This window comes from Stegostoma tigrinum, chromosome 29 (assembly GCF_030684315.1).
Source record: "Stegostoma tigrinum isolate sSteTig4 chromosome 29, sSteTig4.hap1, whole genome shotgun sequence".
NCBI classification, from domain to species: domain Eukaryota; kingdom Metazoa; phylum Chordata; class Chondrichthyes; order Orectolobiformes; family Stegostomatidae; genus Stegostoma; species Stegostoma tigrinum.
In genome coordinates, this window is record NC_081382.1 from 26,950,196 (window position 1) to 26,965,580 (window position 15,385).

The 15,385-nt window shown below is 36.5% G+C and overlaps 1 protein-coding gene across 7 annotated transcripts in view; it reads right to left on the minus strand.

Moving 5' to 3' along the window:
* mapkap1 (MAPK associated protein 1) overlaps positions 1 to 15,385 on the minus strand; it is a 271,311-nt gene that overhangs the window by 34,362 nt on the left and 221,564 nt on the right. For all 7 annotated transcript variants that reach the window (XM_059638269.1, XM_048558771.2, XM_048558775.2 and 4 more), the window contains one exon: positions 9,639 to 9,776. In XM_059638269.1, the coding sequence (XP_059494252.1) occupies positions 9,639 to 9,776 (138 nt within the window). The remainder of the gene's footprint in view (positions 1 to 9,638; positions 9,777 to 15,385) is intronic.

Here is a 15,385-nt window from a genome sequence, read left to right on the forward strand (position 1 = left end):
CAACTCCAATGAGTATAGTCCCAAAGTCCTCAAACATTTCGCTTTACATTCTTGGGACCATTCTCGTGAACCTCCTCCTTACCAGTTCCAGGGCCAGTACACCTTTTCTGAGATGCGGGGCCCAAAACTGCACACAATACTCCAAAATGTGTCCTGACTAGGGCGTTACAAAGCCTCAGTAGTATATCCCTGCTTTTATATTCGAGTCCTCTGAAAATAAATGCCAACGTTGCATTTGCCTTCCTGACTACTGACTGTGTCAGTATGTGTGATGTGTCTGCCTACCTTTTGTTTCAGGAATGGAGATTTTCTATACTTAATATAAATTTCAAAACTCAGAATGAAGAAAATATTTTCTCCAGAAAATCAACAATGAATTGAAAATTTAAAAAAAGGCAAATTTATATACTAAACATTTGAAGGAAAAGAAATCCTTTATTTAACCCAGATGGTGAAGATCAGGTACACATTTTGCAAATAGCAAACAATAATCATGCTGCACCAGAAGAGATGGAAATAGGTGACATTTTAATAACATGGAAACAAATCAGACAGTTACTTGGCAAAAAATTTCCAACTTCAACCTCTGACTGTTTTTCACTAGTCTAACTCAGTTTGTCTTATGGTAAACACCAGACTACGAATGGTCCTGCATTGACAGAAATATCCTACAGTTTGTTTTTAAATCCACAAATATTTCTGCAAAAGAATGGGAAACTAAATACTCATGACATATTAATTAGAGATTCCTACTGTTTTCATTGTAAAAAGGGCAATTAAACATAATTATGATTTAGTAACCATTAAGATAAATTCCCAAATCGGAAATTGTCAAATAATTTAAAAAATATTTTAAAGCATTTGACAAAAAGCCCCTAGTGGTACGAATGCCCAATGTATTTTCAACATCTCAATGAAAAAAATCTTAATTAGATGCTCATTAGTATGTAAATACATTCATGTTTTGTTATAACTCAGTAGAGATTGTTCTACAGAAAACCCTGTTTAAAAAGTTATTACTACTAATTCAAAGCTCACAATTGGTTGGTTTATAGACTTTTTCTAAGAAGAAAAATAATACTTTCTTATTTCAGTGTTAGTGGTGCAACATCTGGTTTAATGAGGCAATTCTATTTTTTTGACTTTTGTTATAGTGGTGGCAAAATTTAAAAAAAAATCACACATGCATAATTTTTTCCATCTTTTATGTATACAAATGAGCTGCTTGAACACTGCTCTCTAATATATTGTCTTCATATGGAAGCCTAAATAGTGCATGTTGGCTGCTGACGTAACAATGTGGGGTGCTGAGGCCACTTGGGTCTATTCCCTGAATCGTACAAATACAGAGTTATGGTTATAGCTATGAATGGAATTGACCAATTCTCTCCTCCTCCCCCAGCCCAGAGGTCAAATTGAAGCACCTCTACTGTTAACCAAGAGCAGATCTGCCTTATTTATACTGACCAGAGACTGAATTCAGGTTTTTTTTATTTGAATGATTATGTTCACAAGGCAGTGAATTTGATTTGGGTGTCAAGGGAACTAGCGTGACTTTATGTTGCAAGTTTCCGTAGGAAATTCAACATATACACACAAAATATTTTGCAAAGAATCTGCAAAGCTTAATAGCACTTTTTAAGACTTGACGTTTTGCCATGGAATGCTGGACTTTATTGATTCAGTAGTATTGACATTACTAAGTTTATGTCAAAAATAACACCACATATTTAAAGGTGCTGCATACAGAATTCATGCTTGCCACAGTTATAGCACAGCTGTGCTTTTATTCTTTTAATATGCTTCAAATACAATCTTTTTTAAATGGCATGTAAAATAAATTAATAATAATTTAATTTGGCGTTCATTCTTTCTCAAGATCAAAAAAAATACAAAAACTCAACCTAATGGTGTTCTCAGAAGATCAATGAGTCTAATGCTTCCAAACATGAAGCATTCTTTCCGAATACTCTCAGTTCTATTTTCACACTTTTGACAGTGCATACTTTAGAATATATGTGTATATGCATGCACTGCGTATAATTAATTACAATTGGTATTAATATTAAAATGCAAGAACATTATCCACTGAAGGCAATTAAAAACTCAAGAAAGAAAATATGTTTTGTAACTGCAAGTCTCCAAAAGATGCAGCCTGACTGTTTTTATTTAATAGTATAATGGAAATAAGAAATACTCAGTATGTCTGGCAGTCTCTGTGATGGGAGAAAGTTAATACTTTGAATCAAATATGACTTTTTCCTCAGTGAGGAGACTCAAATCACTAACTCTCATTGTCTCTTCACAAAGACTGCCAGATTTGGTGAGTCTTCCCAGGATTTCAGATTTCTAGCATCTGTAGCAACTTGCTTATGTATCATTGTACAATTTTGGTAGCTTGCAAAGAACCGGGGAGGAGGCTCCATTTCAGGAAACTGAAACAGAGAATCCTTGATAAGTGAGAAGCTAGAAAAGAAGTGACCATGGGAGGTATTAGGTAGATGTAACAGAATGGTCTTTAGGATGCATTCATTCAGAAACTGGATTAAGAAGAAATTCTGGAGTAGGAAAGCGCAAGTAGCTACAGAAGATCAAGTTTGTTAAAAATGCTGCAATATTTGAATACAAAAGACAAAGCAGACTAATTAAAGTACAAAGTATTTTAAAATATTGGGATAACAGAGCGTAGTAACACAATAGTAAGTAAAACAACAGAAACAGAATACATCGAAACAGCAAATTCAATATACTCTGTTTCATAGCTAACAGTGAGATAATTTACATTGTGTTGACATGGGAAATATTGATATTATCTATCAGAATTCCCTCCACAACTGCAATATTCCTCTGCTAAGATATATTTTGATAGCTCTTTCAAAAGAAAAACAGTTAGTTTCAACAGTGTTTTGCTTGACCATATATATTGAGGAAGCAAGTTCAGCTGAATAACAACGCAATGTATGACAATTCAAATTCCACTATTTTGTTGACAATATCACCTTTGCCTAACCAAATATCTTTGATGTGACAAGGTATGAGCTTCAACAATGTTGAAATTTAAAACAAAAATCAAAGAGTTGGAACTGAAAGTAGAAAAGATGGCTTAAATCATGATATATTGCCATTTTAAATAATACTGCATGCCAAACAGTCACCATGAGTTGGATAGCCCCTAGGTTTAAATATAATTAACTGGAACTACAATCTGTGGCAAACTGACAGAAAAACTCCTTATTAACACATTGGTTCAATGGCAGGGACAGCAGTGGTGAGCTGTGTAAAAACAAACTCTTTGCTGCAGACTCCCACATCCTTTGCTTTATCTTACAGATTTCCCCTTCTACCACCTGAACCATTTTGGAATGCATTGCAGCTCAGCTTGTAAATCACTGTACACCCCACTGCCACCACCACCTCAACAGTCTTGTTTTAGGAACAGATGATAAATAAATCAAAGTGCACTAAGCAGTGCTTCCACATGGCAATCGCCTCCTTCATTCCTTCTGCAGCTCATCAATCAAACTATTGTCTACGTGAAAGCTAAGGCTTGTAAATGTCATCTCCACTCAAGTCCAAGGAGAAGAAAATCAAAATGTTGCAAGGCATTTTAATTGGATAGTGTAATTAAACTAAAAAAAACCCCGGTGGACCAGCTTTGACAAGATAGCAAAGACCCTTCTTTATGGGGGTCTGAAATAGTATTTGTTATGAGAATAAGGCAACATGCATCATGATTATTTCCTACACCTACAGTCTGGGTACTGCTGTTGCTTGCTACAATATCAGTCAGGTTTTGAACAAATTGAATTAAACCCATTAAACTCTTTATTAGCAAATTTTAAAGGGAACCAAAAACGAACCTACTCATTAGAAGACAACTTGCTCTACATGCAACGTCCATATTGGGTCTAAGAAATTCAAAAGAATGCTGACTTATTTTTAAAAAAACAATCATTTCTCAAAAGATTGAAATAGTTAAATCTTTTGAAGAATGACTTTTCTTTACAGAACACCATTTTAATAATTACATGAATGTTTATGTGGAGAAGAACAATAGAAAATACAGAGAAAGGAAAATGAAAATAATCTCCCCAGATTCCCTTCTTCTCTAAAATCCTTGCAAGTTTAGAATAGAGAGGTGACTTGTTTCTCGAGCTCGACTACCCTCACAGTCATTGAGAGGTGCACAAGAACCATCAGGGTTGCAACTTCCCATCATAACCTTGCCCACTCCACTCGTCTAGTTATATTACAAAAAATAATTATGAATTGCCTACTTCTTGTCCATTTTAATGATTAATTAAAACATGCCAATGAAAAGCACCCAAGTACCAACAATATTTTGAGCCTCTATTATCAGTATGTTTAATTGACCAATATTTGAAAAGAATTATGTCAGAATAGAATGTCATGACCAGTCAAAGTAATGAACTGAACTGAACTGAAGCGCCTGCCCCAGCAACAGTAGAAAGAACCTTATAAATTAGAGCTTGCACACAGATTGGCATTGATGCAGCAAGGAATTAAAATGATGCCAATGCTGACTCATATTGCCAAATCACATTATAGGGACTTTGGAAAGAAGGGGCTAGGATAGTACTCCACAAGATCAAGGCCATTTTTTCCCACAAATCTTCCAAGTCTCGTTCTATAAATGAAAATGTTGAATAATTTCAAATTATACCACAAGGAAAATAATATTCCCCTGTAAATGGTTCCGACAGTAGTGCCAGTAGAAAAGAATACATTAACAGTTTGAGGTGGTGTGGCAAGATGTTTTTCTTTATATTATCACCAGTACTCGACCCAACATGGATTAAGTAGCACCAGGACAGGAAAGTACATTAACAGAAGAATTTGCACATGGCTTTTAAATCTTGCCAAGATCGAAGAGTTGGCAAGACTTCAAGTATAGACTATCTTGTCTGACAACTGTGAAAATATCCAAGAATTCCAAATATATTTTAAAAACTAGACTTATAACAAGTTGGCACTTGCTGTTCTGTATCAAGCCTACACCAGCATATTAGGAATTATTATACAAATTATTTCTTTAAAAATTTTTTCTTAGTAATTTTACTGAGGTAGCTGAGCGTATTTGATGAACAAAAATATTAATAGCGTTTTGCTAATTCTGAACTCACTGCTCATATGTAGTCAAGTCACAGTAAAGGCCAGTATTAACAGAAAATCAGTAAACAATAAACAAATTAAAATTACATTCTTTTAAAGTTTGTTTCAAGTGCAATTCATATCACAGCGAGATTCTAGGCATTAATTACACAGAATGGAGTAAATATAACAAAGGGGCACTGGAGGGCACAACACTACATTAGCATTTGTCAAATACCTTTGGTTTTAAATGAAAACTACATAAAAGCATTTCTGCCATCAATTTTGCTATCACTAACAGCCAGCATGAATTCTGCAAGAAAAGCTATTTTCGTGCAGATGTGAAATTCAATGAAAAAGACCGACTCTTGTAGGAACATCAATCAAAACGTCGGCTACAGTGACAGATCTCAACGGTGAGGGAGGGTTAAAGGTCACAGGTTAAGGAAAAAGCCAAGCTCTGGTTCAGCTCTAATATCTCTGCGGTGGAAGTCTTGGAAAGGTACACCCTCCTGTATTAGCCTACTATCATTAATCTTCTTGCCACCTTCTTTAGCAAGTCGAGCAGAACTGCTCAATAGAAAACTATATGATGGGGCACTACTAGGAAGGGCCAGTCCCCATTATCAGGTTAACATTCTGTTAAGCCCCTCTGCAGCAATGGAATGATAACTCTTGAAGAGATCAAGGTCACATGATGTACTGCACGCAATTAATGACAAGTGGGATTTAACAGAAGAGTGCAGCCTCACAAAAGAAGAAACTGAAATGTCTTTGTTACGTTTAATAGTCTGAAACAAAGCAATCTTTCATCCAAATTCAAGGTTTGACATCTATATTAGCATACTAGCATTTCTCAACATTTCAAAATGATACAATACAGAATGTGTTTTACTGGCTTTTGTATGAGCCCTTTTTTGGGTGGGGGTGAGGGGTGGAAGTTGGTGCATCCTTCCCAACATATTGCATCTGAAAAACTACTTATCCTTATATTTTGCACCATTTTCAAACTCCTTTTAGTTCTGAAAAAAGGAGTTACGCTGGACTTAGAACATAGATAGAACAGTACAGCACAGTATTGGCCCTTCGGCCCACGATGTTGTGCTGAACTTTTACCCTAAACCGAAGTATTATTTAACCCTCACCCCTACCTTATACAATCATCCATATGCCTAACTAATAGCCGCTTAAATGCCCCGAATGAGGCAGACTCCACTACCCTCTCTGGCAACGCATTCCAAACCCCTACCACTCTCTGAGTAAGGAACCTAACTTTGACGTCTCCCCTACATTTACCTCCACTCACTTTAAAACTATGCCCCCTCGTCATAGCTACCTCCACCCTTGGAAAAAGTCTCTGGTTGCCCACTCTATCTATACTACTGATCATTTTGTATACCTCTATCAAGTCACCTCTCATCCTTCGTCGTGCTAAAGAGAAAAGCCCTTGATCTCACAACCTTTCCTTGTAAGACCTTCCCTCCATTCCAGGCAACATCCTGGTAAATCTTCTCTGCACCTTTTCCAATGCTTCCACATCTTTCCTGTAATGAGGTGACTAGAACTGGACACAATACTCCAGATGTGGCTGAACCAGGCTTTTGTACAGCTGGAGCATAACTTCACAGCTCTTGAACTCAATCCCTCTATTAATGAAAGCTAACACACCATACGCCTTCTTAACAACTCTATCCACCTGGATGGCAGCTTTCAGAGAACTTTGGACATGAACCCCAAGATCCCTCTGCTCGTCCACACTGCCAAGAATCTTTCCATTAACCCTGTATTCTGCTTTCAAATTTGTCCTTCCAAAATCAATCACCTCACGCTTTTCAGCATTAAACTCCATCTGTCACTTCTCAGCCCAGCTCTGCATCCTGTCAATGTTCCTTTGTAACCTAGAACAGCTTACCGCACTATCCACAACTTGACCCACCTTTGTATTGTCTGAAAACTTACTGATCTACCCTTCGACTGCTACATCCAAATCATTTACAAAAATCACAAATACAAGAGTGGACCCAGAACAGATCCTTGTGGTACACCACTTGTAACTGAGCACCACGTTGGACATTTTCCATCCACTACCACCCTTTGTCTTCTAAGGGTCAGCCAATTCTGAATCCAATCTGCCACATTTCCCCCTGTCCCATGCCTTCTTAGTTCCTGCATGAGCCTACCATGCGGAACCTCATCAAACGCCTTACTTAAATTCATGCATACCACATCTACTGGTCTACCGTTATCCACATGTTTGGTCACCTCTTCAAAGGATAAACTTTGAAATGTTAACTTTGTTTCTCTCTCCATAGATGCTGCCTAATGTGCTGAGGTTCTCCAGAATTATCTGTAGTTGTTAATTAGTAGTAAAACTGGTGAACAATTTCGAAAGGCAGTACAAAATAATGCTGACTTTATGCTGTGAAGTAAAACAAATAATAAAGCCCCTATATTTCAATACAAAAAGGGGTTCCATTCTTCAAAAGAAGTTTACTACTTATGGGAATCGGTTAGCTCTGCTCGCCAGAAAGCTGGTTTGTGATGCACAAGTACAGGTTCAATTCCTGTACAACTGAGGTCACAATGAAGGTCCCACCTTCTTAACCCGCCTTCTCCTGAGGTACAGTGGCCTTCAGGTTAAACCATCAAACATCAACTTGCATTTCTTTAGTTCCTCTAATTCAGAAAATGTCCTAAAGAAGCTTCTTTAATGAGATGGATTTTAAGAACCAGGATGTGCCTCCATTCATCTGGTCCCAATGCTTTAAATCTCTCTCCCTAAACTCTAACTTTTTATCACATTCAGAGAAACAGGTATTTATTCTGGTGATAATAAAATGTGAGGCTGGATGAACACAGCAGGCCAAGCAGCATCTCAGGAGCACAAAAGCTGGCGTTTCGGGCCTAGACCCTTCAAGAGCTGGGCTGGTTGTGTGGTTGTGTGGCCCAGCTCTTCCCCCCCACCCATTGCATCCCAAAACCAGTCCAACCTGTCTCTGCCTCCCTAACCGGTTCTTCCTCTCACCCATCCCTTCCTCCCACCCCAAGCCGCACCCCCAGCCACCGACTAACCTCATCCCACCTCCTTGACCTGTCCGTCTTCCCTGGACTGACCTATCCCCTCCCTACCTCCCCACCTACACTCTCTCCACCTATCTTCTTTACTCTCCATCTTCGGTCCGCCTCCCCCTCTCTCCCTATTTATTCCAGTACCCTCTCCCCATCCCCCTCTCTGATGAAGGGTCTAGGCCCGAAACATCAGCTTTTGTGCTCCTGAGATGCTGCTTGGCCTGCTGTGTTCATCCAGCCTCACATTTTATTATCTTGGAATTCTCCAGCATCTGCAGTTCCCATTATCTCTGATACTATTTATTCTGGTGCCTTGGCTAATTATCACCTCCATCCTAACACCAACAAACATACCAAACAGAGATTAACTATTCATTAAAATTATTGTTGAGATATTGCTATATGTAAAATTCATAACTAAATTTGTATGGCTTATAACAGTTGCAGCACTTCAAACAATTCACTGTTTCCAAGTGCTCAAGATAGTTTTGAGGCATGAATGAAATAAATTTATTTGGTTTTAAAGTAATTTCTCAGTAAACAAATTCCAACCCCCAAATATTTATACCATTTAGAAATACTTCTCATTTTATATTATGCCTTTTCTTTTGAAAGTGACTATCCTATAAAGCATATATGGTCGAGGATATAAACTCTCCGGCAGGAAGCGCAAATTCTTACAGAAATTGAAAGGGTCACAAATCCATAAGCAAAACAATTAGCGTTTTACCATTTTAAATCTTAGTTCCCACAAGAAAGGAGCTTTATTGCTTTGCTATTCTGGAGTTCAATGCTGTATTTTGCATTGTAAAAAATAAAAATCCTAATGTGTCCAGTTTAAAAATCAATATCACAAAATACTTAAGAACTTCTTGAAGTGAATTCAAATGTTGCATCCAATCAAAAAAAATCAAAATAAAAACCAACAAGAATACGAACAAGAAATTCAAAATCTTACATTTTATCCTTCTTCAGGCGTGTTTAATAAAAATCTCCAAAAGCAATACTCACGATGTTAAAGTATCTACATATAGATTAAAATGGTTCTGGCTCTGATAAAGTAGAAAAAGAACACTGATTTTGCTCTATAATAATTAGTGTGACTGACATAAAACCCCAATAACTGATTGTTAGTGGCAAATCATATTAAATTCTCAATGTAACAAATTTGACTGGGTTTATCACCAGTAAATTCTGATGGATTAACATGGTACAAATGCATTGTGTGACAAAATATTGTTCAAGTCTTAGACGGCTGAAAATGTAGAGACTGGTGTCAGTGAATATTATGGATATGCAGCCACCATTCTAAAGGATAAAAAATGTATCACAGGCACCACTGTCTTATCTAATATTAAACCTGTGGACAATACAGTGCTCTAATTTTTCTATTTGAGTGCATGCAGTCACTCACACAACAGCACAAAGATACAGCAAATAAATGTAATACTACATACTCGGACTCTTCTCTTCCACAAGGTCACAAGCGCAGAGTAGATCAGAATCAATCGAAATAGGTTTCTGTTTAATCCAGAACTTGGTGCTGGCTTTCTGATTAGTAACAGGGTCTATCTCCACCTTTTCTCCCGAGATACCTGTGCATCAGTGGGGATATAAACCAGTGGGCTGTGTAAGTGATTTTATATCAACTATTTGACACACTTTATAAATCTTAATGGAGTAAACACAAAGTGCTCTCTTAAGCCTTCCAAAACTCAGCTTTTTTTTGCACTTTATGAAGTGAGTGCTGAATACAGAGCAGATTTCAGGACCACCAAATAAATAAAAATGATAAGAATATCTGAATTGGATTCTGTAAGCTTCAAAACACCACAGTGGTACTGTTTTCTCAATTTGGCACGATTTAAATTAATTGTTTTATTCAGCTGACAGGAGTAAGATCTCAAACTAATATGAGAGGTATGCAAACAAACAGAATTCATAGCATCCCTCCATTCTGTGCAATTTAAAATTAAATACTTCATCAAATTCTTGTTCAATTGTGGTTTCATGCTATTACAGTAATTATATTATTCAAGGAACATAAAAGCCTTTTTCTCTTAACACATTATATAAATACCTAGTAACATTTTAGAAGTAGCAAGAAAATGCCAACTTTGAAAGGTGTCTCCAGATCCTGAGGCAAATGGTACTGAAATACATGAATATTTTATACATGTATAAAACACACACACACACACCCTTTTTTTTCTGGTTACTCACAAAATGTCAAATCAAGCTCAGCAGGAAGCTACCTACCGAAAGGTTTTGATAGTGCACAATGATTGACTAGAATGAGGACAAAGTGACAGCAAACAAATTGCTCCACGGTGTGGAAGTAGAGTAAATATCACAACATAACTATGTCCTAACTGAAGTAAGAGGATTTTCCATCACTCATCTGAGGGGACTGAATGTTCATGTTAAACTGTTTTTATGAATGTATACTAAAATCTTGCGTGGGTTATACTCAAAATCTTATAGCTTGTTACTTACGTATCATATAAATAAAAGTCAAAAACATTTCAGTGGAGGCAAAAGGTCCACCATATTTTAAGGGTATTATTTATCAGATCAATTTCAAAGTAGAAACACACTTGTTAATGCTGCGTTGGATTCATTCTGCTCAGACTACAATTTTTTTTTCAGACCAAATCATCCTTCTTGTGAAGAAATGCACTACTAACTATTCCTCATCTCAGCAGCAATTTGAAAATTGAATTTACTTATCCCAAATTTAAACATAAATTTCCTTCAAATGGAATAGCTATCATTTTCAATTCAAAGCTGATGTTTAAAAGTTCAAACTAACTCGCATTTGGTTCTTGACTTTCTCAATTAGTGCACAACTATTTTTCTTAGCATATGAATAGCAACAGAGACAATAAGTTCACAAAAACAGCAACTACATAAATCATTAACAAGAGAGGCAACAGTAAAATGCTTTATAATACTTCAGTCAATTTTAATGCGCAATCAATTTTCATTATTTCAGAATTTTAATGAGATAGTATTTCTGTTCTTATGATCAGATGTATAGCATTTTCTGGTTTAATTTTCATATAACAACAGTCAGTAAAACTATTGAACAGGCTCGACTAACATTTGAAGAGCGAATGAACTCAATATTTATATAAACACCTCATCTGATCCTAGGGGAAGTTGTTTTTTGATGGATAAACATGGCAGCTGAATAATGGATGGCAAGTTGTCTCAAAACGCAAATGAATCAATTACTAATTTTTTTGGTGCTTTTTGAAAAAGGAGGGATATTTGTCAGGACATGAAGATAATTTTGTGCTCCTCATTTAATAGTAGCACAGGGTGCCACCTAGGCAGGCAGACAGGGTTTAGATTTAACACTTAATTTGCAAGACTATATCTGCCTCTGCACATTACCATCTGACTCAGACAGAAGTACTGGCTAACTGAATCGGGTTGATACTTAAAATAATATATTCTATGCAAGTCACAAATCAAAACTTGCATTACAAAGTGATTCACTACAAAATTAGATATATATGAGTGGGAAAAAAAACAAAAGAATAAATATTTCATTTATGTTCAGAAATTTTAAAGATGGCAGGAGTCTGGCTACCTCTGCAGATTTTAAATGGTGAATATTACTCTGTTATTTCAACATGACTATGAACCCACTTCAGTGAACAAGTGTGTTAAAGTGATTTTTGTGCTCACATAACAAAAATATGTATTTTAAATGTAATATGAACAATCCACTTAGATATTTATAAAACAGAATTACGAGGATCTGACACCGATTTAACACGCGAGGGGAAAATCTTACTCCATAAGTAGGAGATATTATCCTTCTTGCAGAATACAAATAAACTCAGAAGCTGTTAGAGACAGATGGCAAATAGTTTCTGCATTGATTTAACTGATGCTTGCCTGACCACCATTAAACACAGCATCTTGTTTTATTCGTCAATGGCAACTCTGCACACATAACAGTTCTTGCATTTCAGAAATAACATCATGCCAAGTATTGAGAAGTGGAGATTTTAATTTGGTAACAAACTTGCATGCAAATATAAAAAGACAAAGTGCAGGAGACAGTGATTATATTTCAGACTTCCAACATCCACAGAATCTTACTTTTACTTTTATCTATAAGTATGCTTTTTTACCCTCAAAGTCATTAATTTCCACGCTTACTTCACAGAGCTACATACTAAATATAAAAAAAACACTAGATTATGCATTGCTTCCCCTCAACCTCCTCAGAATTGCTTGTTTTATTTATACAAATGTAACATTTACAGGCTTTCAATGAGGTGACACCTAACATTGAAAGTTTGCCTTTAATCAATTGCTATTTGGAATAAAGACAACCAATTCATTTTCTTTTTGTGATGACTGAGATTGTCATCAAGGCAGAAAGAAAACATTAAGTAACAAGATGTAGAAAACTAAGCTGTATTCTGACCATTAACAGTTTAAGAAGGCAATCTTTATCTACTGTCAGAGAAGTAACACACTATTTACATGTACTAAAATTCCCCCAAGTTGCAAACTAGAAAGGGATTATATTCACAATTCAATCTATGGTCCAGAAACCTCAGAAACCACAAAAGCAGTCAATACTGTTAATGTGCCTTGTTAATTTGATAGGATTTGTCAGGTAACTCCACTGGAAAATTATATAAAACTGTTCCAGATGAACAGATGATAGTGACATGAATTAAACTGATAGAACAATACCAGAATATAAACCAGAAATGACATCTAAAGTGGCTGTTGATTTATTGCCATCCTGAGTTTGGTTCTGGGCTTCCATGTATATTAGTGCTACAAATCTGGGTCCATTTAGCAGTGAGATGCTCGTACATACATCACCAGCTCCTGCTCCAAGCCAAGGTCATTCCCCATTGCATCAATCTTTTCAGTAAAGGCTACTCCAACACTGTACTAGTTTTTCAGCTATTTCAGCTTTGTTTTTTTTTGGAAGGATTTGAGAGATGAGAAAAGTTTGGCCGGGTTTTCGGGGTTTGGGCGGGGGGTGAGTGGGGAGAGGTGAAATAAAGTAACAAAGAAAAAAGCATAGCAAAGTTGATTCTGTTAATACTTCTTAAATTGCCCTTCATGCTAAACACAGCTGAATTATTTGTTTGAATTAAAGATGCTTGCTTTTTAATTCCTTTGGCAATTACATTTTTAGCAAAAAAAAATGCCTGTGATAAAAACCCTTCTTCTAGTCTTCAAAACCTCAGTGTGCCCTTAATATATTTGCACAATGCTTAAAAATTCAGCTCTACTGGGAGATAATCATTTTACTTCTTTAGCTAGCACAAAAAGACACTTGGACACTTTGAACAAAGTACAAAAAGCTACATTCCAAGTTCTTGTTAGTGTTAGCATGTCTGTACATTTTTAAATCATCAAGATAATTTTAATGGTTTCAGTAATCATGAGTAATACTTAATTTTGCTGAATGAAAAAACCGTTGCACTAAACATAACTGACTCTTCCAGAAGTTTGCCCAATTAAAACTGTTACTTATTCTCAGAAAAGCATGAATACGGTGTCTTTGCTGGTTTCCTATAATATATCGTCCAAGGTTTCTTTGTGCCTTCCCCATTCCTTATTCCCTAGGAAGTCAGGGCTTTCTAAAGGACTGAAGGTTTAAGGTATTGTGGTTTTAATGGCAAAAATATTCTTAGGAAAGGATGGGTGGAGGAAAATTATTAGAATCCTCAGACTTTAGAACTCAAGCTACAAACTAAAAATGGCAGACATTGTTCAAAGGAATTGAAGCATTACCCCCAAAAAAAGTCATTCTTTTACAATTAATGCTTTAAGATCATTTTTACATTTGTCAAAAACGCATCTTTTGTTATTAAGGGAATTCATACCAAGATATTAATAGAAAGCTACAATCCAATTAAAAATAAACATCTGTTGTGAATTGAAAGATTATCCAATACGTAAAGGAAACCCAGAAACTACTCCTATGACCGTGATGGTTTACTTACAGTCATGTTTAGTTGTGTTACAAAACTATGGGCAGATGACTGAACTTTTGATGAAGAATGATGTCTTGTTCAGGGTAGGTGATAAAATACTGGAGATACTCAGCAAGTTATGCAGCCTCTGTGAAGAGAAACAGAGTTAACATTTCCTGCTACATGGGCACATATTAATGTGCTACACCATCAGATGGATCCTCGACCACAACTGTAGTCAGTGAAGATAGGCAACAACACCTCCTCCGTGACGATCCTCAGCAACACCCAAGTACACTGCCTGTACACTCATGATACAGTGCTGGGTGACGTGCTGCAAAAGATAACAACTCTCCCTCAATGTAAGCAAAACTAAAGAGCTGATCATCGACTTCAAGCAGCAAGGAGGAGGGCACATCCCTATCTACATCAATGGAACTGGGGTGATGGTTGAAAGCATAAAGTTCCTCAGAGTGACGATCACCAACAATCTGACCTGGGCCACCCACATTGATGTGATGAGTCAAGGTGACAAAAACGCCTCAACTTCCTCAGGAGGCAAAGGTAACAACCCTCGTTGATTTTTACAGATGCACCATAGAAAGTATTCTATCTGGATGCATTACAGCTTGGTATGGTAACTGCTCTGCCCAGGACCTTAAGAAACTACAGGAAATTGTGAATACAGCCCAGACGATCACAAAAGCCAACCTTCCATCCACTGACTCCATTTACACTACGCAGCCAACAAAGACCCCCAGCCACCCTGGTTATAATCTCTTCTAACCTCTTCCGTCGGGTAGAAGATACAAAAACTTAAACACACATACCAACATGTTTAAGAAAAGCTTCTTGCCTACTGTTATTAGACTTTTGAATCGGCTACTGTAAAAGACTTTTGAATGGGCTACTCAAATTTCAAGTTTAATGTTGATCTTGCTTTTGTGAACTTTCTTTGTATTCCTTTCTCTGTTCTATTACCCTAATACAATTTGTATGATTATGATCTGCCTGTACTGCATGAAAAACAAAACTTTTCACTGCACTTAGGTACATGTGGCAATAATAAATAAAATCAATTCAAATCAAATCAGATCTTTATTGCTTGCCCTTTCGTCCCTGTTTTGGCAAGACTTTTTTCAGAACTAATTACTTTAAATCACTGGGAAAAACAAAATGGAATGTTACTTTAAAATTAACAGTGGGCACCTTTCATACATATGTTTTTGTATTTGAAAGTA